The following is a 23981-nucleotide window of genomic DNA, read 5'->3' on the forward strand; positions in this document are numbered from 1 at the left end:
CCTAAGCATCACAAACAATTATAAAACAGTTGTTGATCGTTACCATGGAAAAAGGACGATGTATCGAAGTCATACATAGTTTCCTTGCTCATTTCTTATTAGAATTTCATTTCGGTAAAATTAGAGAAGCTTTGCTAAAGGTCAACAAGTTTGTTGGTCTGCGACAAAGAGTCGTCATTTCCATCGGATAATATTGATAACCAAAGTGACAACACAAACGATTTTCTTTTGAAAATTTATTTTGAAAAATTTATGTTGTTTTGAATACGTAACCTCCAATCCAATCCCTATTTTAACAACCTTTGACGTTCAACGCGAAATCCCAATTCTCTGACACACTTATCGGTCCGTCAACCTTGGCTCCCTGGCCATCGCAAATAGCCAGCTTATATTGGGAATAACCTTGACAATCACGGTAGTACATCACTTCCATGCACCTCTTGGACTGTAAGCGAACAAATCAGTTCAATCAAAAATCAGTTGAAGCGAGAAAAATCCTCGGACTTACCAAATCAAGAGCCCGCTCGGCATTCAATGGTCCAGTTTGATGTTCGGTTTTCTCTCGTATCAACGGCAATGCTAAATGTTTACCATAACCGGTGGCAATGGACGCATCTTCGTATGCACGTCCTCGGTAATCAACGTGTCCCAAAAATGGTACACCATCTTGCATACCGCCAATGACCACATCGATCCACAGCGGTTCGAAGCGACAACGTTTGTTGTACAAGACTCTGGTCAGCCAATTGAACAATGACTTTGGCTTCAATTCCATTTTGTCATCGTAGCAATAGTCTTCAGTGACCTTCTGATCGATGTGCTTTTTGATGAATTGAAAGTCGGCATATTCGCCACCGACTCCGATGATTGTGTGATCGTTTATTTTGAACACTCGATCGACATCACGGTAGCGCAGCAATTTCCCGTAGGAGACTAATGTATCGGCTCCGATTATAACACCACTGTCGTATTTGAAAGCAATCACAGATGAGCCGGTCGTAATTGGTTGACTGTTAATTTAAATTTAAGTCGGGTTTGAGGTTAAAGGGAGAGCTCAGAAAAATCTTCGAAATTTAACTCTTACGAGGTACGCTTGAATCCGGCATCTGAGGCGTCTGTGGTCGATGACGCAGGGAAATCGTAAAATGCACCAGGCTTCGGCCCATTATGCCACAGTGGAGAGTAAATATCGTTTGTTCCAAACATTTTCAATTTTAATTATCGAATGCTTTAGTAAAAATGATGTACAAACAGCTACACAGACGTCGTGAAATCACAAACTGCAAGTTGTAATGTCAAACTGATGTTTTCTTCTTACCCATTTTCGGTTGGAAAGGTTTCCTTTGAACATTTTTGGTATAAAATTTTGTGGAATTTTAAATAGGAGCGGCAAGTAATCTTTTCAAATAGGTTTGTTCCAAGTAACTGTAAACACGAACTTTGACAACCCGAACAACGACAATTTCATCCATAGCAACGTCGCTTACGTGATATTTCATACAAATCGACCAACGTCGCCTACGCGATTTACACTGAGGTATTATTGAGGTTATGGTTATATGGATGAAATTTGACAATTCATATGGCCTTGGAACAAACCTATTGTTATGGAAACATTGTACACTGCTTAAAATCTATGTTGAAGCAGTGCATTGCATCATTTACTATTAACAGGATGATCGTAATATAGAGTGTTATGATGAAAGAGAAAGAAATATTTTGACAAGTACCCAAGGCAAGTTATAATAAACTGGTCTTCAGTCCTCTCGCTCGAATCGTAACACGTTGACAGAGAAAGCAATATTTTGACAAGTACCACAAGGCAAATTATAATTAACTAGTCTTCGGTTCTCACGCTCTGATCATAACAGTCTATAGAGTGTTATGATGAAAGAGAAAGAAATATTTTGACAAGTACTTAAGGCAAGTTATAATAAACTGGTCTTCGGTCCTCTCGCTCGAATCGTAACACGTTGAAAGAAAAAGCAATATTTTGACAAGTACCACAAGGCAAATTATAATTAACTAGTCTTCGGTTCTCACGCTCTGATCATAACAGTCTATAGAGTGTTATGATGAAAGAGAAAGAAATATTTTGACAAGTACTTAAGGCAAGTTATAATAAACTGGTCTTCGGTCCTCTCGCTCGCATCGTAACACGTTGAAAGAGAAGCAAATACTTTGACAAGTACCTTAAGACTAAGACAAGTTTTAATTAACTGGTCTTCTGTCATCTCGCTCCGATCATAACACTCTATAATACTAATAATAATAATAATAATAATAGTTGATTTGAAATATTTGTCTAATGGAAAATTTATGAAGCTTTTACTACAATAGACTCTTATGAAGATAGAGAAGGATACATAAATTGGATCAGTTGCCTTGGGTGATATGTCAAAAATTTATAGGAAAATATGCAATGACAAGTACCCAAAGGCAAGTTATAATTAACTGGTCTATGGTCTTCGGAACTCTCGCTCTGATCATTACAGTCGGTAGAATGTTAAAAAGATAGTGTGCTCCCATCAAGCTCAGTTAACACATTGTAGAATAATGCGCACGCTGGAACTTTAGACACCCTGAACTTGTACATACAAATTTTGACAGAGAGACCAGTTGAATGAGTGGTCTTTTCCCGCCTTTTACCACTCTTTTATCACTCTATAGTAGTTTTTGACTTGGCTCCTGCTCTGTGACCATATGGACATAGTGCGCTCATGCCATGGGATATTATACGTTTCATTTAATTGGTCTAAATTCTGACATGAGTCAGCCATTATTATTATTTTTCATTCTATTACGATCTTAACAAAAATAAACATTTTCGTGAATTTTCTTCGAAGTTATAGATTAATTTAGCCAAATAGTAAGTTGATTTTTGCTGCAACACTTGAAATTTGCGTGGTTTGACAATTATTTCGCTTTAAATTATCTAGCAGATGAAGTATGTCTGCGAAAAACGAGGAAGCACAGAACATTCTACCACAATCATTGGGCAAACTGGAAATTGTTCCACCGATTACAAAGGACCAGGAACATCATGCACCGCCAGTGAATTTAAATCCATTTTTACGCAACAATCCGGAACAAGAAATCAGTTCAAGTGAACGGGAAAGATTGTTTGGTCCGTCGTGTAACTGTACACAAACAAACCGAACCGCAGCTACCACAAACAAAGAACTCACCATAAAGAAGTGTACACAATTCAAGCCGAGAAAACGGCACGAATTTATACTGAAACAGCCGATGCTGAAAACGTTTGTGAGATGCCTGCATCACTGCCACAAGGAGAGGAAAAATATTTTGTCTGGAAACGAAAGTCATTCGATGGAAAAGCATACCAGTGTAACGGAACCGTCAATGGACGGGGCCAAATGTAATTGGAGCCTGAGAAACGAGTTTGATGTTGATTTCAAATCGTTAAATCTGTCTGAGAATGAACCGTGTACATCGTCGTGTGATCTGCATAAATCCTATAGTTTTAGATACGCTCAAAGCGAACGAAAATTGCGGTCGATGAACGAAGAAACAACGCCCGCAACTACGTCAAATGATCGAACAAATCAGCAAAATATTAGCTGCTCACAACAGGCTGTACAGGCGATATGGAGTCCATCAACCAATGGTGATGTTACTACCGATGAATTAGCATGCTATTTTGAAACTATCGTTCACATACCTAAGAAAATGTCCACAATGGCAGAAATGATGTATATTTGAGTGTGAATGTGTTCGATCTTAATTGTAATTTTTGGATAGATAAATTGTATGGTATTTTCCTTCAAAGTAAGATGGTTCCTCGTCACCTACGAGATATAAATAAAATAATTTTTTTGTGTTTATTAGATGCCTGTCTTTCTCATTTAGTTCTAAACGAAATTCAACAACGGGTAATTTAGGTGGGGGTTGTAAAGTAGAGTAGTTTTGACAAAACGAATTGTTATTCATCCCTTAAAGACTCTCCAAGTAGCATTTGGATTCCTATTCAATCATTTTGATAAAGGTAAAGTGAAATAAATATCTGTTGATGTCTGATAATTTTTCTAAAATGAATTCTTAAAATCAATCTGACTTTTGTTGAAGATTTGCGGTTTAAGCGCTTTCGAGGACTAAAGTAAGGAATGAAGCACACATTTTTGACGCCTAGACGAAGCAGAAGAAAAATTTAAAAATTCAGCTTACAGCGAATAAAACTAACTTTGTGACAATATCCGTAACAGATCTTTCAAATTTTATTTTATTTACATTTTCCAAATTCGGTCAATCTTAACAAGCGAGTAAAATTGACGAAAATAGTTAAAAACGTTGGTACATAGTGAGCTTCAGGAGCTGTTATGACCTATTTCACAGATAAGTAGACATCGATAAGGACCTATATATCTTGACTCTTACTACTGTGCCTACAAGAGTATTGCAATATGAAAATTATTGGTGTTGACAGTGACATCGGAGAAAGAGAAGGAAATTTCATTTTCACTGGTGACCCTCAAAATTGAATTTCTAACTTTCTCTCTCTATTTGGTGAACAATAACTATTACAAAAATTCTTAATTTTGACGATCTTAAGCTCAAAACACACGAGGCATCGAAAACGTGTTTCGACCAAAATTTTGTTCAAAACCCATTTTCGGTGCCTCGTGTGTTTTGAGCTTTAAGAATTGCAGGAATTTTAGAACACAGAAACAGAAAATGTGTTGATCATCAAAATTCCGTTTATAAATTCTTAATAATTCTGAAAATTCTAACAAAAATTTTAAAATGTTCGAAGAAATTCCGAATTATGGGACATTATTTTGTGCATTATAAACTACAGATTAAAAAAAAGTTCTCTCGTCTAGTTCGCCTTTTTACACAATTATTCTGTGAGACAATATCACCGAAATAACATCAGGTACCGGTAAAGATATTTTATGGGCTTTTGTCTAATGAGGGATTATTGTGAAAAACAGAACACCGAAATCGGACACATTTTCTATATTTTATATATGTGCCCAGTGAGGTATTTGACCCCAGAACCCAAAACCACTTTCAAAAAATTCTCCGGAGCTTGTGTGACTGGTAAGAGGTCATCAAAAACCGAAAACTTGCACTTTTCTTACAAAAAATTACTCCAGTTACACGAGCCGTACAAGGTCGTGTGGGGTGTCATTAAAAAGGTACTTCCGAGGCAAACAGGGTCTCATTGGGTTTAAAATTCATCCACACTGAGATATGTATAGAGTTGAAGTTTTCAACCGAAATAAGACTGAAAAACTTACACTTTTCTTACAGAAATTTCTCGAGGTACACGAAACGTACATGGTCGTGTGGGATGTCATTAGAAAGGTAAACGCCTATACTTTCAGGGAAAGTAGAGCTTACGGAAGTTTGGTAGCATCTGCGTATCAATATAAGCACTTAAAAATTTCAACTTCTCATAATTCGTCGTAGATGCTTCCAAACCCAAATAAGACCCTATTTGCTCTGAAAGTACATGCTATTACCTTTCTATAATGACACCCCACACGACCATGTACATTTCGTGTACCTCGACAAATTTCTGGAAGAAAAGTGTAAGTTTTCAGTCTGTTTTCGGTTAAAAACTTCAACTGTACATATCTCAGTGTGGATAAATTTAAACCCAATAAGACCCTATTGCCCCGGAAGAACATGCAATTACCTTTCTATTGACACCCCACACGACCCTGTACGGCTCGTGTAACTGGATAAATTTTTGTAAGAAAAGTGAAGGTTTTCGGCTTTTGATAACCTCTCACTAGCCACAAAAGCTTCGAAGAATTTTTTTGAAAGTGGTTTTGGGTTCTGGGGTCATATAAAAATTCCAAAAGAAAATGCGTCCGATTTCGGTCTTCTGTTTTTCAGAAGAATCCCTCAATTTATAATTCTCGGTTGGCAGGAAGTATGAAGTGTTACTCGTGTCGTAATGATATTGTTACGGCTCACCACCCAGTTGAGTCTAGTGCTGAAGAAATCAAGATATAAGTTTTATAAGTCTTCGCGTGAAGTTTGTTGATCCGAGGAGATACGTATGGTTTTCAACACAAAATCACGTAAAAATTGTTTTGTATACTTGTATAAGTTTGCATTTTTAGGCGGCTCCTGCTGATTTCCCCAGTTCCCCCACCTGCAACGTTACCTATAACAGTGACAGTCACGTGTGCATCATCTACACATAAAATGTAACATGTGTTTCTGCCTTGGTTTCTGTCCAAATATTCATTTTGACGAGTGGGATCATGATCCGCGCCTTTGCCTTAGGATCACAATCTCCACATCATAATCAGACGTAATGTACTATTATCACATACGCGCGGTGTTCGGATGTCAAAATTACTTACTTAGAAGAATAATTCAAAAATTACACTTCAGTTCTATGTTGTTGTCTCGTTTTCGCTTATGTGATAAAATAGAGTACACGCTTGTCACTATCAGTCTCGGCAAGCCTCGACTTCTTCGTGACAAGTGTGTTATATATATTATATGTATCTGTGTGGAAAGACTAACATTTTGCATCAGCTCGGAGAAGGAGTTTGGGTTTATCTTTGCATCGACACAAAAAATGATAGGCACCTAATGTCCAAATGTTTATTTTGGCGAGCTGGATTATTATCCGCTTCTTCGGCTTAGGATCACAATCACCACTCGTCAAAATAAACATTTGGGCACAGGCGCATAAAAGAAAATATTTAATATTGCAGTCGAATACTGTCCAACGTTTTATCCTATCGCATTATTACGGTACCTATTCAATGTGTCATATATTTAGAATGTTGTAGATTTAGTTATGTTGTTCATATATGCGGCATTAGGTACAAATAGAAATTAGAATTCTTTGGTTGTTCTATGCTATATTATATTTATTTCGGACTGATGTTTTGTCCATCTCCAGGCTTGTAAAATCAAAAGAAAAGTTCGAGAAAATTAAGAAATTGTAAAGTAACTAGATGATATGGCTAGGCTATGCCACTTTGCGATTTTCTAATTGTATCAAACTTTTCTTTTGATTTTAAAAATCTGAAATGGACAGAACCAAGGGGGTAATCACTAGTAAATCAGTAAATCACAAAAAATTTTGAAAAATTTTCGAAAAATTTTTTATTGTCACTGGATTACATTTCGAAGTATCGTGGCCGTAAACATATAGGATAAATTTCATGAACTAATACAAATTGAAGTAAATAGATTCAAATTTAGTAGAAACTTCATTTTTGATTTACTTGATTTACTGTGATTTACTGTGATTTACCGTGATTTACCGTGATTTACTGAGCTAGTAAATCAGTGATTACCCCTCGGACAGAACATTAGTCCGTTTATAGCAAGAAAACAACCAAAAGATTTTAATTTTTACCTAAAATACCACAGAATGACCAACAAAACTCAATCTACAATTTCGAATCAAGCGACAAACAAAACCCTAAACAATACAATTAATAATTAGAATCATCAAATCAAAACATTTGAAATTTGAAAGCAATAGATATAATCTGTTGCTTCTTTGTCTTATTGCCGAATGACGAAATCTCTTACTCCATTGTTTTGGCATACCTCTTGCTATATAAGAGAATGCTTGTGAAGGCATAATGATTTTTTTGTCGTCGCCGTCGACAACAGATGACTAGGCATTTCAGTTGTCATCATGGTTGTCGCATGAGTTGTTTTTGCGCGAAAAATTAAGTTTCTCACTTTAATGTTATCAGCAAAAAAATGAAAATCCTTATAAAATAAGATTAAAATCCGTATAGCATAAAAATCATATTTCTTTGAATTGTGTTTTATTTTTGTCTTTGAGTGATGTCACAAACGATTACGAACTTATTCGACTGTGGCTGGTGGTTGGTTCTAATTTTGTGAAAACAATAAATCTATTTGAATGAATTCTTAATTATTTTCTAGATTTAATTAATTCATACGAATGACTCGCGTGTAAGTTTTGGACAAGTTTATCATAGAATTTTTTTTAGATTCATTCTTACCAAAATTAATAGCTAAAACTGACTTTTGATATTTAAGAACTTAATTTCTATATTACTCGTTTCGCTAGTTTTAATATTTTAAATTCACCTTGATATATTACAAACACAGGTATTTCGTTAGCAATTTCCATAATGTTAAAAAAGAGCTCGATGTAAGAAACGCCCAGAACGTATATTTCAGACATGAATGCATGGTTCGTACTCTTAAAATCATAACGATTTGTGTTCATTAATCTCTTAATCAAGATATGGATAAGTTTTATAATAATAAAAACCACGTGGATCCAAACTCACCTACTCCGTCTCACATCTTCTCCGAGGGTTTCCTTAAAGAAATACTTTTTGATACCCGGCAAGTAGTCATGGAAATATTCAACCCAATCAATGTTGTCAATATTGAACTGTAAATCGTTTTTATCCTTTGCCTGTAAATTTCCCGCCACTTTTTGAATGTTCGTGTTCTCGAATTTCCACTCTCTCAATCCGAAATAGGACATCATTTTGATGAGACGGCACAGCTTCCGATAGATGGATCTGTATCTGTAAGAATCATTAAATGCATTGATGCAACGAAAATGTACCACCTGTCAGTTACATTAGTTTTCTTCCTGTACAGTAAGCAAATGCATCCAGTAAGTATCCCGGTAGGATATGGACAAATGCATTGATGACTGTAAATGCAATTTTCGATGAAACGATTCCATATGAAAAGTACCTATGTCATAGAACATGTTGATGGTTAGAAAGCCATTATAAGATCAAAGAAAATATTGAGCATTTTCGTAATGATGCCAAATATACACAACGAATTTTTCATTCTACAATTACTTTCGCGGAAACAAAAATGAAAAATGTTCAAAACAAAAGGTCCACATAAAAAATAAAACTGTAAAAAAATACTGTAAAAACGAGAGTTAATTATGAGTACCATCGCACTAAACACTTAAATTAGCAAAACAAATAATCTAATGAATGTGGACATCATCATATAGCGAGTCTCATCTAAAAATGGACAGTCCAAAATTTTTTGTAAATTTATTTTCAATTTCATTATGACATAATTTCGCAAAAAAAATCTGTTAGATTTCTTATTTGTTGCCGCTTTTCTATTTTTTTAAGACAATAGTCATGTATATGCACAACCCACGAACACAAATAGATACAACAGTAGTAAATTTAACATTTTAACGATTCCATAATGATGAATAATGGATCTGAAACCAAAACATTTATATTGCACCAAAAGTTATAGTAATTGCAAAAATTCAATAAATCTGACAAAACTATGGAAATCTTAAAAAATTGTGTGAACCCGGTAGTTCTATCGAAGCTTTTTTATTTAGTGAAATAGATGTTGAACCAATCTAATTAAAATGTTGTTGCAACGAAAACTTTCCATGTGATTGCATAGAGCTGTCAACGTTATAACAGTATAGAAACGCAATTGTTAAATCTGTTACTTCATTTGAGTAAAATATCTTCTAGTATTTGTTACAAAATATATCATTTCAATATTTTAAATATACATTTTGCTATATCATACAACACTGGCCGGCACAATTCATTACTCTTTCTTGTCGCAGTTGTAAATAGCATACGACTACCTGTTTTTATGAGATTCATCACAATGCGCTGCTTTGAACATACCATTTAAAAAAAAATTGCAATTGACCCTTCACATAAGGTTCACAGAAGGGGCAAGCCAATCAGCAGTTTTAAAATCGAATCTATTACTTCATTAGATCTAAGTAATATAAAATTAGGAGAAAGATATACATGATTTACTAGTTGAGAAACGGCTTGCATTGCGTACACAACACATAAACTTTCAATCTGTTACGTCGTCATTTGCTTATAAAACTATTGCCTGTGTTAAATGGCAAAATCTCTTACTTCATTAGTTTTAACATGAGTATGCTTCGTGATATAAGCCACGAGCCATAGCTGATAGTTTTTTATGTCTTTCCATGTCTCATCTTGGCGTGCCACCACAACTCACTCAACCAATACGACATATTAAAATTCCAAGTTTTTTTTTCAAGAATTCAATTCTTCTTCTTTTGTCTAAAAATAGATGATACCAGCAGTATTCGTTTCGTTAATCATTAAATATGTTAAGTCTCGTTACATCATTTGCCCTGTGTTCAATGCGAAAATCTTTTACTTCATCAGTTTTAACATGAGTATGCTTCGTGATATAAATGAGATCCATGTCTCATCTTGGCTTGCGTTGCGTACACAACACAATAATTAAATCTCTTTATCTCCTGCAAGCTGATATTTCATACATTACGCGTTTCTGCATATAAACACAAATACATACATAATAGGGTGTAGCGGTTTTTACAAAATGTGTTAGTTCTTTTAAGGCTCAGCCGGAAATCTACTCAGCTGGTCCATCTGATCATTTTATGGAAGAAAAAAAAAATTCAAACTTTAATTTTGTGCTGCCGCCAGATCGATTTTCGAAAATTTCGTCGTTTTCGGTCCATGTCTCATATATCGATTTTTTACGGTGGGCTCAGTGTACATAAAAAGTTGAGTCAACATGGTAATCTAATCTCCAGGCTTCACAGATTATTTTATAAAAAAGATCAAGTCTAAAAAAATATTTTTTGAGTTCATGACTGATTGTCAAAGTTCCCCGATGGTGATTTTGAGACTTTAATCTCGCCACAAAATTTGATAAAAATGTGCAAAAATGTAAATTAAACTTTAAATATGCTAAATGGACCACGGTGAGTCAAATACAACATCTGATTTGATTTGGGACACCTAAATTTGATATTTACTTGACAAAAAGTTGTGTTTTTGGTACATGGAATATTGGTGGCGAAAGTCGAATTACCTCAAATCAATAATTTTTTAGCTTATAATGTATTCCCAAGTTCTGACAATGCGAAACCTTCAATTTTAAGCGTTTTCTAAGCTAATTTACAACGTTAAATACATTAAAATTTGAAAATGTAACGAGACGTAGCTACTGGCTCTAGAACTTGTCAACAGTACGTAAATTAGCTTAGAGAACGCTTAAAATTGAAGGCTTCGCATTGTCAGAACCTGGGAATACATTCTAAGCTAAAACATTATTGATTTGATGTAATCCGACTTTCGTCGCCAATATTCCATGTACCAAAATCACAACTTTTTGTCAGGTAAATATCAAATGTAGGTGTCCCAAAACAAATCAAATGTTGTATTTGACTCAACGCGGTCCATTTAGCATATTTAAAGTTTAATTTACATTTTTGCACATTTTTATCAAATTTTGTGGCGAGATTAAAGTCTCAAAATCACCATCGGGGAACTTTGACAATCACGCATGCACCCAAAAAATATTTTTTAGACTTGATCTTTTTTATAAAATAATCTGTGAAGCCAGGAGATTAGATTACCATGTTGACTCAACTTTTTATGTATACTGAGCCCACCGTAAAAAATCGATATATGAGACATGGACCGAAAACGACGAAATTTTCGAAAATCGATCTGGCGGCAGCACAAAATTAAAGTTTGAAAATTTTTTTTCTTCCATAAAATGATCAGATGGACCAGCTGAGTAGATTTCCGGCTGAGCCTTAAAAGAACTAACACATTTTGTAAAAACCGCTACACCCTAATACATAACCACAGCCTATACGATTGGATAATTCACACATAACCCACCTAGGGTAAATTTACTTTCCATCTACATACTTAAAAAAAAAAAATCTCCGAACGGCGGAAGCGAACACGGGACCAGCAGCATATCAACCAAACATGCTGACCACTACGCCAACAAATCACATAACGCGATGCAATTGGTGTCGGTAGTGGTTCGTTAGTCACTTCTGCATCAATCAAATAATCAGAGTAGTCGGAATGATGTGATTTGAACGAAATGTTGAGGTGGATAGCAATGAAAGTAAATAGATAGGTATGGCCAAACGTTCAAATTTGTTCTAGCCGGAGCACATACGGATTTGCATGGCGCCACCTCAAACGAACTCATTTCTAGTGCAAATTTCCACTAGAAATGAGTTCGTTTGAGGTGGCGCCATGCAAATCCGTATGTGCTCCGACTTGTATGGACTGGCCATACCTACTTATCTACTTTCATTGGTGGATAGTATATGTGTGTGAGTAAGTAAATAAAGGATTCTCTGTATGATGTTTTTTTTTTGTTGTGAATGCGTTTTAAAACAACATGCTTAATTAATTAATTTTAAATCCAAATTTTTGTGTATGAAATATCAGCTTGAAGGAGATAAAACATTGTTCTACCTCGGTGTATATTTCTCGAATCACTTCTTATGTACAATTGTATATACACTCGCTGGCGCTCGTTATATACAATTGTACATACGAAGTTATTCTCGAAATATACACCAAGGTAGAAAATGTACTATATGTCATTTGTTTCAAACTATCGCCCTGTGTTTAATGGGAAAATCTTTTACTTCATTAGTTTTAACGTGTGCACGTTTCGCGATATTGAAGAGACCACGATCCATAGCCTCATCGTTTTTCTTGTCTTTCCATGTCTCAACTTCTACTTTCATCATAACGTTAAAATTACAAATTTTACTTAATCTTTTCGAAATAATAATATATCTTCGATTGCGACAAATAAATCGTCAACCGGCTACCCACTTAGCCATTTAACGTGATTACAATTATAAAGTTTTAAATTCAGGAAAACAAATCAACAATTCATATGTTTTAGCATATTTTAGCTAATTAATATTTATTTTTAACGGTTACTCTATCATATTGATTAGGTCGTTGTTTTCTATATAGTATTCAGACGCATGCCACTGTTAGAATGCAAAAACAAAGCGAAAAAATCTGTAAACCAGAGTTATTAATTTTGCCAACTTAACAGGAATTTATTTATTTAATTAAGCTAGTCGGTAAGCAGCACCTATTAATTAGATATACATAATATGATCTCAGATGTTAACTGCATAAGTGGCTGTATGGGAGGCAGTATTTCTAGAATGAAGCTTTTTATGTTCTTCACATAACTGTGAACTTGCTGGCAAGAGTTCAATAACGTAATTGGTTATTCCTAAAGTTTCATTTATGTGAGATTTTTGATTGACACTGAATTGCAATACATTGACGACAAAATTAATCAGAATTATGCAAAATTCTTTAATAGAAATATAATCCGATTATAGTCTAAAGAACTACAAGCCTTACGCTAGACCTGATATCGCCGTAACGTTTTGTTTATTAAAATGTGATCAGACAGCGACGATATATAATGGTAAAGGTTAAAAGTTTAAAAATAGTAAAACAACTAAATGAGAGTGTTAAAACATACAGCACAATATAAACCGGTATGATAAACATATTCAAATTCGGCGATGATAAAGATGAGATCAGTGACTTCTAAATCTACCAACAAAAAAAAACGAGAAAAAAAACGATAAATTTGACCAAATCTATTGTCCGTTTATCGACATGGTGGGTTTAAACTACGCATAATATTCTATTACGTTCGACTAACAGTAACTGATTCATCTCAAAAGTATTTCTGACAAAAATAAAATTAATTTACCATAAGGCGTGGCTTAATGGGCCATGTAGTCCATACTGCACCAATTTCATATATTTGCCCCAGGTCAAATTGTTTTTATCGTAAATGTAGTTGTAAACGGGAATTTCCGTTTGATCATAGATACGGCTGTGATATCTATGTTAATAGGAATTTAATATAAATCACAAATTTCAAATGTTCGTAGACTAAGCAACCTTTTACTTATATCCCAAGCGGATGCGATCATTGCTGATACACAGAAATCAGCTGGCACTAAATTAGCTTTCTTGTTAGCATTTCCATAAATCACATGGACGAAACCACGAGCGACGCTTGTAATTATTCCCGATGGTCCATCTATAATTTGGGTTTAATATTACTTAATATAACTGTGCTCTGAACAGTGTTACACTTAGAAAGATCTTTCGCTTTGTCTCCGTTTTGTACTTTCTTATTAATTCTACCAATCAGAAATGGTATACAAATCCAACAAGGAGTAAAAACGGAAACATAAGGGAGAAATTCCTTTAAAGTATAGGGGACTTAATACTCAACAAAGATTATCAGTCCATCCAGCAACGGGTTCCTTATAGGTTGATAGTACTGTCGATTAAAATTCAATTTTCGGTTTAAATCTATTTTTTTTAATACACCCACATCGCCTTACCAATAGGAGGACGAAATATTCCCGCTGGTAAACAGTGAGCACGATGATTTACCAAATCTTCTGAACACCTTTTTGTCATGGTATAAGTGTTTGGCATTTTACCGACTAGATTATCTTGCAACTTATTCAATTCTATATCGTCCAATGATCGAGTCAACTTTATTTTATACAAAAAAAAAATCATTTTAACTACCAATAATTAAATGATGACAAAGACCATGTATGCCTAATTACCTCCATGATTTTTTCATAAGCGATTTCTTGTTCATAAACTTTTTCGGCAATGAATTTTTTATCACAATTCGTGTAGAGTGTCGATACGTGCAGAAGTGTCTGCAGAGTAGATTTTAAATATAAAGACGAATATAGGTATACGTAATAAACGCATAAAAGAATTTAATAGAAACATAAATGTCTTATTAAAATGTACTGAATAAATAAATCAATGGTCAACAACAACAACCAAAACAGAAAAAAATAATTTATTACTGTAAGCTAATCGACGTGCAGAGGTGAATTGTTATTTTGAATGTAGAGGTTGGTCTGGTCTTTGCATGACTTTCAATTTTATTTAATTGACGACAGGGAATATTCAATTTCTTTACTTTTCGATCACCCCCCATTGTTAGTAGGAGAAAATTAATGGGAAAATAATGCAACAGGGTAATGAAGTTCCACTGTTCCAGTATTTGATGTCGTTCAATAACCTATCCGGTCAATAAATGTTGTTTGTAGAAAGTTCAAAGCACGGTATGTAGCATGGAGTGAAGTAAAAACTTTCTCAGTCTCCTTAATTGTAAAGCTCTTGCAAGAAAACTATTGGTTTATTTTTTATCGATTAATATAAGCTTTTTGGAAGCTTTTTATTAAAAATGAAATATCAGAAAGTAGGTGAAATGTTCGACTGACGAGTCGTTAGTATCGACTGTTACAGTGGTAATTAATCAATATCTTAAATAATGGGAAAATATATTGCCGCATATATATTTCTGTGAATTTTTCATTTTTCTCACTTTTCATGTTACAATTATTTCTTGAGTACTTTACCGTTATTTCACTCAAATTTGACCAATATATCTACCAATATCGGGAAAATACAATGGTAAATACATTAAATATAATGGTAATCTCTAATGAAATAACGTAAGAATATTACCATAATGTTCTAACACACTGACACTGCAGTAAAATGTGATCAGAACGAGTTTTCATTGGAGAGTATACTGCGCCTAATAGAAAATTGACTTTGGAAGGAAAGGTGTCAATATCATCAATAATTAATTGATCAGACACGGAGTCCTTCCGAATTTTATTGTAAGTTTTAAGCCAATAAATTTTACGATTTCGGTTCTGCCTTTTATAACAAGCTGACATTTAGCAGTGCTCTTACTAATATTCGCGTTATATTCATGTTCGAAACGATTACAAGTCTAACATTTTATGTTCGAAGAAAGAATGTAATTCAACAAAATTGAACAGCACATATATGCGTGAGTGAGTGCAGAGACGATGCAAAGAAACCTTGTACGTTTTTACGTGTTGATGTTTACAAAAAAATAATAAAAATGTTTACAAAGAAATCGATTGTGTAGCAATAAAAGTAAGATGTCTTTCGATATCAGTAAACTCACTTTCAAATGTTTTGTTTCCATTACCAAATCCAATATTTTCTTTGTGCCAAGAACGTTAATTTCGACAGCATCACGAAATCTTTCATTGAATTTCACTGAAGCCACTATGTTGAAGACGATCTAAGATGCCAAAAAAAAATATTGTTCACACAATTTTAATAAAGCGACACGTGTCCTTTGAACAACTCAATCATCTAACAACCTCAACTTCATTCCAAAGAATATTTCTATTCGCTTCTGAAATATTCAAATCATTTGCAGCGAAACAAGCTTCGATGGGCACAACCTTTTTGAATGCATCCGGTTTCTCCGAGTGTAGTCTGTCGAATATAGACTCTTTGAAGAACTCCGCAAGACGAGTTTCACAGTCCATGTCATTTTTTGATCGAATTATTACATAAATTTTCTTTATTCGATACACTCGCAGCAATTTCTCGATCAGCACTTTACCAATAAATCCCGTTCCTCCGGTTATTAGAATAACTGATCCATCGTAAAAGTCTCTGACCGAGTCAGGGGTCTCAGATGCAACCATTGTTCTAGTGGTCGAGTGACGTAGTGTTACCATTAATAAATCGAACAACTATAAATACACCAGTTGTATGCGGTCACACATGAATTTTATATTCATCAATGCTCTATGTGTTTCGATTAATAGTCCTTGTTGTACATGATATGTGTGTGTCAAAATAGATACTAAACTATAAATCATCGAAAGTTGATATGAATGGTGATTACTACAAGAATAATTGTATTCTTGCACAACGCGCATGAATGTACTTGGTGCCGATATGCCTATGCTTACGCCATTGTGCCTATTGTGTCTGTAAAAAAATATTTATCGATTGTTTTAAATAAAACGAATTTAATTTTGAGATCATTCCAGCAATCCACTACAATGTAGTTCGAAGAAAAAATTGATAGAACGACATACCACGTGCACTTCTGCTTGAAACCTATGCCCAAAGCACCTAGCATAGTAGTAGAATATTGCTCATGTCAAACACTAACGGCATGACCTTGTAACAGTGTCGAAATGAAAAATTCCATGGTACACTGTCGAAATTTATCACTCTAATTGACATAAGCAATATCCTATTCATATTGTTGCTCTATCTACTTATAATGAAAAAGGAAAAAAAAATCAAATTGGAGTCCAATGAAAGCATTACGAACCGTTGTCTGGGTCGAGTGAAGCAGGACATGTCGGGCGCTCCTTTCTAAAAGTACTTTCACAGAGTTCAATATATTTTACTTTCATGCTACATGCGTCGAAAACTGTACTTTTCATGTCTCAAGCACTACTTTCGACGCCTTCAGCATGTTTTCATTACAAAACTCGGGATTAAAATGAAAAGTCTCGTTTTCGTGTATGTATTGACCTCGGCTACGCCTCGGATCAACCAAATTCACACGAAAACTCTGCTTTCCATCTTTATATCACTTGTTATGTAAATGACTAAGGGATGTCTGTGTAAAGTAACTAGTTGCACAAAGTCCTAAAGTAGCAGTCAAGTTACAAATTCTCTAGGTAAGATTGGTGACCTGAGGATTTTTAGTCTGTTGTTGTTAATCGTATGGAAATCGTAGATTCTTTGTTTACATATTTTCAGGATTACCAGCGGTTCTTTTAGATCGGGCTCATTTTTTTCTATCCTCAATTATTTTCATTTATTTTATATGAATTATTTACAAGATTTGTGTATAACATAAAAATCAAATCTTAAACTTAGGTATTAATATAAGGACTATAGCTTTAACTGTAATTTCATATGATATGCGTACAGAATTGATTCAGTCGTGTATAGTAATTGGTGAGTCAGTTGTTCCAACGTTCCATGGCAACGGATTTGAATGACACAATACATTTCTACGAAGTATTTTGGAATAACAAAGAAGAATAAGGATCTAAGCAGATTTAACCGAATATCATTTTACAACTATTTATGCACTTCCATAAACGTTTCCTGCGCACATGATACCTGAGATTTCGTTAGTTATTGGAACTGCTGTGATTAATTTTTGTTTGAAATTTTTTTTTTTGTTCATCTGATAGACTAATGAAATATTAGTTAAATTCATGCGTATAATTAAGTTGTAATCTTCAGGCTTTTAACCAGTTTTGAATAATATACACAACTTTATAGGGACCAGCAACGAATTATTTTTTGTTGTTTAAATAATGGCAAAAACGATAATTTAAATTCTAAAAATCATTTGTATTTCTAATTTCTATTTTTAATTTAATTTTTTTTTATTTTGATTTGTTAGCCACCGAAACGCAATTTATGAAAATATCTATGAATCACATGCGATATTCAATATGATCATACCTGTTAAAATGTTCGAAAATGTGGAAAAAATCACTTAAATCAAAACATTTCAGGTATTGATCAAAGTCGCAAAAATACATAAGAAAATCAAGTTTTAGCCACTAAAAGCTAATTATTTAATTTATAATAAAAAATGTTTAAGAAATTAAAAAATAAATTCTTTAATTGTTTAGCAATGCTATCGATAATGAGGTGATGTAATGAATTTAATTTCGACGTTATGCGTAACCAATGTTTGAAAAAATTAGTTGTTTGAAACTAACAGTTGTACCGAATTAAATATTTCCAAATTTAAGTAATTGATTGAAATTGAAAGTATAATAACTGGAACTTTTTTCAGAAACGGTTACGGTGGGAATAAGCACAATTTAGATTTTCAAAGGAACCTAACGTTTTGGTCTTACATCCGTGGATGACTGGAAGACTTTTTGTGACCAAAAGACTCTCAAGTCTAATGACGTTTGACCGCGTGAAGCCGATCTTTCAACGTGAAGACACACGTTTGACCAAATAAAGACAAATGTAGCATAAGACACGATCTACACGTTCCTTTATTCGGCCAAAAAATGTGTATTCACGTTGAAAGATCGATTTAAATGTCTTGGCCAATAGTGAGTCACTTAGTCTTACGATTCTTTGTGTTAATTCCGTATTTACTCTTTATATAGTCATTTCCTCATTTGTTTTCGTTGTCGATGACAAAATTAAGCCAAGAGCTTTGGGTATGGTTTGACTTCGTTGGGTATTTTTAACGACATTTAGAAAAAACATTGTTACGAACTTATGCTGAAAGGCTTTTTAGCGAATTCGATTCCAGAACTCGCCTCCGTCTCGTGCTGGAAACCGCTCATTTGCCAAAAAGCCTTTCAGAATGCGTTAGGAAAATAGCTATTGTCAAACAGTTTGTAACAAAAGAAAAGGGACACGTAATACCAGCTTGTAAACATGCGTGCTTAGCTTACACTACACCTAGTTTCCCGTACAATACGGTAACTAATTTGAAACCAGAAATTGCCTACGAATTGCGAGTGTAATTCTTGAGCCTTGAGGTGTATTTGTAATTGCTTGGTTTGTGTAAAATGAATGAACGAAGCAACAAGTGGTCTTCCGTGCACCACGTTTTCCATTGTTGTTTGTAAATAGTACGCATGTAAATAGAAACGCAGTTGTGGAAGTTGTGTTCGCTATACGCATGTAAGGAAAAGTAAGGGTGCTGGAAAAATTACTGCCAACTTTACGCACATTTATTTTTTCTGCGTTTAAGAAGTGATATCATCCCAGACAAAATGTATCAATAACAATAATTTTGTGTGTGGCATGTGAGACAATCATCATCATAAACAAATTGTCGAATAGTTAGGTATACTTATCGAGAATGCCTCCGGTTGGTGGTTTTGCGGCATTATGTGTTCGCGGTACAGCGCCCAGTATAATAGAAAGAGCCAGTGTTCGTGGAGACTTTTCAAAAATAAAGTTTTCGCCAAATTTTGATTCTCTTACGGGCAGCATTACGATTCATTTTGAAACCTATCGCATTAGTCACAATGGTATCAAAGTACAATTAGCGGGTCATCTGGATCTGGCCGGAAAATGTGACACAAATGTATTTTGTGTCGAGGCTACGCTTCCATGTAATTAATTCAATTTAATTAAGAAATCGTTTTAATTCGATCTCTCACAAGCAATTAAACATCTCAGCTGTTGAACTGGTTCACGGGCATAAGCGACTTGATTTTCATTTAACTATTCCACAACATCAATCATTTCCTACGCCCTTTGTGTCGTCGCATGGAAGTTTAACATACAGAATTTATGCTTACATTAAACGAGGATACTGTTGGGATAGTCTTGCTTCGAAAGTGTTAAAATTCAAAGGACATTACAACATACTACATCTGGAACCGAATCCTTTTCACGAAACCAAAGTCATGTCCATTAACACAGGTGAAGTGAAGTCAACTTTTAGAGTTCCCAACACAGTGGCAATCATGGGCCAATGCGATGGCATACAGGGAATTTTAGAATTAAACGGAGTTTTGGGAAAGAGTCAAGTCGATGCAACGTTAACATTTTTTAGAAATACTAGTTACGGTGGTGACTGTTTTACCGAAATTATTTTGTCGCAAAGTCGACATGCAGAAACTCACCAGACTAACGCTGAGTTTAGGTGGTCTATTGACGTGCCAATGATGAAACGCATCAGCTACTCGCATCCTATGTATTCCGTACATTACTACATCAAGGTACATTACTTGGTTTCATGCATTGAGTTTGTATAATTTCAAGTTTTTCTATGACGATTAGTACGAAGTATTACTGGGTATTGATGGTGAACAATACGCATCAGCCAATGGGGTCGTTGAACTAGAAATAGGAACATCACGAGATTCACACACGACTGAAGCAATAGCTACAAGTTCACGTACGAACATAAATACGAATGAAGCAATAAATGAAGCTAATGGAGTTCCAGAAGTTAACAGGCGTAGATCCGCCATGTCTTTGGTTTCAATGATGTCATTACCACCGGCATACTCGCAATTGTCTTCAATGTTTGGATCTATGATGTCCTTGGAAACCTGTGAGTGTGTTGCTCAACGTTTATATCGATTTCCAATTTAATGTAAGTTTCGCACGTTTTTCCTTGTACACAGTGCCTCCACAATATGAAGATTTAAAAAAGGAATAATAAATGACAAGGAGATGTCTTTTCCAGCTCTACCATATCTAAATATTTTCTACGATTTATATCACTGAGATTCTTGCCTCCACGATTTTGACGGTGTCTTTTTTAGCAGTTTTGCGTGGATCTTTAACGATTGAGGTGAAGTGATCTTTTCTTAAAGCAATTAAAAAACCATTGTATGGAATTTACCATTCACAGAAAGTGTACGTGTGCTGTCCACACGATCTTTCTTGGGATGATCATGGCACTTCGACTTGCTATTTACTTGCATTCTACAGTAACAACTATGTGAATTTTTCTATAATGATGTATCTCTTGTTTGATTAAACGTTTGATTGACATGGCATAGATATTGGCTTTGCAAAATTTTGTATTGTTTAAAATTGTGGTTTACGTTAAAACATCGTTCACAATGCTGTTGTGATGAAAGATCTCTTTCCGGGTTCTTATACAACAGAATAAACGTTCAATGCCGAGTCCAGCAACTAATATGGTTCAGGTATCACGAATTCAACCAAAATTATTTCGTTGTTTCGTACGAGTCGAAGGAACAAGATACGAATCAGAAGTCAAAATTTACTTTCGTCCATTGGCAACACCAACAAAACTGTCTGGCACACAAACCAATTACAACAGCAACGAATCACCGTACACGTATATGAAAATTGAATACGCTTTACAGGCCAAACCCTTGAGGTTTGTGTAGCTTGCACTGTGTTCATTCTATGCGTGTAGTGAAAAGCAATAATAATAATAAAAATTCTACAGTCGGAGGCAATGAAATTTCAGCATAATTTTGCTGCAGCTGTTTTTCAGCTGATCCACATAAACAATCAAAACTACCACGCGCCTACGTGCAGCAGCTTCAACCATATAAACAAGTGTAAACCGTTTTTAACTTCGTTCAGGCTACAACTCGCGAAATTGCCTAAAATTAATCGTCCAAAACAGATACACAAACAACTATTGCCTTGCAAAAGTAATTATATTTTAGATGCTACATGCGTCGAAAACCGTACTTTTCATGTTTTAAGCACTTCTTTCGACGCTCTCAGCATGTAAAATCCATTACATAGCTCGGTATAAAAATGAAAAGTCTCGTTTTCGTGTGTTTATTGACCTCGGCTTCGCCTCGAATCAACAAAATTCACACGAAAACTCTACTCTAAAACGTGAGGCTTTCAAGATCATTCTGTTGGTAAATTGGTGGCCGTAGTGTGCTACCCCTAAAGAAATGGATTTCGATGGATTTTCAAAGATTGAAATCTTGCCAGATGTCATGATTAATTTTGACCCATTTGTTGTAAGGGTATTTATGTACAATTAAAAGAATACCTGTAGGGAAAATGTTACACAAATATTCCTAATACCACAAATAATAATAAATATTTGAACCAATACGAATAATTAATGACGACATTTTACGTTTGATGGAGGATATTCCTCAAGATTTTATTCCAGATAATGATGCCCATAAGAAAGTGCAAAAGAATTGGGACCTACCGAGGATCAAAAGTAAATTTTCGGAAAACTAGGTTGACTAGGTTGTCAATTATGCGAAGAACATAAATGTCTTTGTGGTAAAAACGTTAAGAAGGATGGCTTACATGGTTTATCTTGCAATAAAAGCGGAGGATGGATTCCTGGACATGATGAAGTTAACAAAATCTTTTCTCATGCAATTTCTAGAGATGACAGGAAAAGACCGGATGGTATGACTCTAATTCCATGGAGTCACGGTAGACCTATTTTGTGGGATGTAACCATTAGAGATACCCTAGCTCCTTCTTATGTTAACCAGTCATCCAAAAAAGCTGGTTCGATTGCTGATAATGCCGAAAGATCTAAGCACAATCATTACATTTGTTTAAAAGATAATTATTTATTCACACTTATTGGTTTTGAATCACTAGGTAGCATGGGTCCTGAGACAAAGACATTTATAAAGAAATTGGGATCATTAATGCAAAAGGCTTCTGGGGAACCGCGCTCTATGGACTACTTGCTACAGAAGGTTTCCATTGCGATTCAACGAAGAAATTCTAGTTGCATTTTAGGGACCTTGGGACGTAATAGAATTGATGATTTTTATTTATTGTAAATATTTGTTTTTTGAAAAGATCGTTTTTTTACTGCAGCCTTTTTTTTTCGCTTTTAATAAAGAATATTTATTTGAACCATTGAAATAAAACATTTCAGCTGTTGAACTAGATCAATGTCCCAAAAATTGTTACGTCAAAGGATTTCGGCGTGTTAAGATTTGCTTCAATTTATTACCGATAACGACTCCATGAATAAACAATAAACTTTGACTAACGCAGTCTTATAAGCAAAACGCAGGTTCAAAAAATGAAGTAGTAGATTCGAAAACTATCTCATGAAATACTTAGATCAAATTAAGCAATAGATCCGACAGTAAAATTGCTGACATAACCTTTCCGTCTGTGAAGGCTAAAGAGTGAGAGAAATGAAACACTAAAATAGAAATTAAAATCTTATGTTCATGTTAGAAGCAGAGCTGTGATATATACTTTTTAGCTGGAATTGTCCCAAATATCACTTGTTATCGACAACTACATCAATGAGAGTTAGCTTCGTTTTATATAGCAAAATTAATATTAAAACAATCGAAATTGAAACTTTTATTCCAGTTTGTCGAAATGAAACAATGAAGATTCGATAACTGTCCTAATGACATTGTCGTTTGTGGAATTTTAAAGAAGAGGAAAATTAGAGGTTACAGATCATTATGCGTTATACGAACGTCTAATTGACGAAATTAAGGATGAAAACTTTTTTTACAAAAGAGAGAAAGCTTAAACTAATTAAGATACCCATTCCGCGTATAAGTGTTATAATACTCCGGCGTAATTACATAATTAATAATACAAAATTTTTGTCGGTTCAAACTCTAAATGCATTTCATTTATTTTCATTAGAAAAATGTCTCAATTAATTAAAAAATATAATCTTACGACGCATCAAATTATAATACACTGATTTTAAATATCACAACACTGCTCTGCCTCACTTGATATTTTTATAAATTATTCCAACACTTTTCCTTATTGAAATTAATAGCAACAATAAATAAAAATTTAATCTCAATTTTACCCCAATAAATCAGACATAGCTAACAACGTGCAGAATAGAGGAAAGAA

The 23981-nt window shown here is 34.5% G+C and overlaps 4 protein-coding genes across 4 annotated transcripts; 2 read left to right on the forward strand and 2 right to left on the reverse strand.

Moving 5' to 3' along the window:
- Nucleotides 1-227: 227 nt before the first annotated feature.
- Nucleotides 228-1303, reverse strand: LOC119077632 (proteasome subunit beta type-4). Its single transcript, XM_037184850.1, has 3 exons — nt 1085-1303; nt 509-1010; nt 228-445 (listed from the first exon to the last, which is right to left on the reverse strand). Exons 1-3 carry the CDS (start codon nt 1204-1206, stop codon nt 293-295), a joined length of 777 nt encoding a protein of 258 aa, XP_037040745.1. The 5' UTR covers nt 1207-1303; the 3' UTR covers nt 228-292.
- A 1424-nt stretch (nt 1304-2727) lies between these two features.
- LOC119077651 lies at nt 2728-3850 on the forward strand. Its single transcript, XM_037184871.1, has 2 exons — nt 2728-2869; nt 2940-3850. Exon 2 carries the CDS (start codon nt 2950-2952, stop codon nt 3721-3723), a length of 774 nt encoding a protein of 257 aa, XP_037040766.1. The 5' UTR covers nt 2728-2869; nt 2940-2949; the 3' UTR covers nt 3724-3850.
- A 3931-nt stretch (nt 3851-7781) lies between these two features.
- Nucleotides 7782-16493, reverse strand: LOC119076541 (fatty acyl-CoA reductase wat). The gene is made up of 10 exons (XM_037183338.1): nt 16004-16493; nt 15802-15921; nt 14405-14503; nt 14171-14327; nt 14059-14106; nt 13719-13860; nt 13525-13659; nt 8575-8694; nt 8274-8519; nt 7782-8182 (listed from the first exon to the last, which is right to left on the reverse strand). Exons 1-10 carry the CDS (start codon nt 16367-16369, stop codon nt 8077-8079), a joined length of 1539 nt encoding a protein of 512 aa, XP_037039233.1. The 5' UTR covers nt 16370-16493; the 3' UTR covers nt 7782-8076.
- Nucleotides 16494-19343: 2850 nt separating this feature from the next.
- LOC119077037 lies at nt 19344-21166 on the forward strand. The gene is made up of 5 exons (XM_037184165.1): nt 19344-19765; nt 19833-20377; nt 20439-20715; nt 20789-20958; nt 21019-21166. Exons 1-4 carry the CDS (start codon nt 19510-19512, stop codon nt 20821-20823), a joined length of 1113 nt encoding a protein of 370 aa, XP_037040060.1. The 5' UTR covers nt 19344-19509; the 3' UTR covers nt 20824-20958; nt 21019-21166.
- Nucleotides 21167-23981: the final 2815 nt, after the last annotated feature.

Source organism: Bradysia coprophila, chromosome III, assembly GCF_014529535.1.
Source record: "Bradysia coprophila strain Holo2 chromosome III, BU_Bcop_v1, whole genome shotgun sequence".
Classification (NCBI taxonomy): Eukaryota; Metazoa; Arthropoda; class Insecta; order Diptera; family Sciaridae; genus Bradysia; species Bradysia coprophila.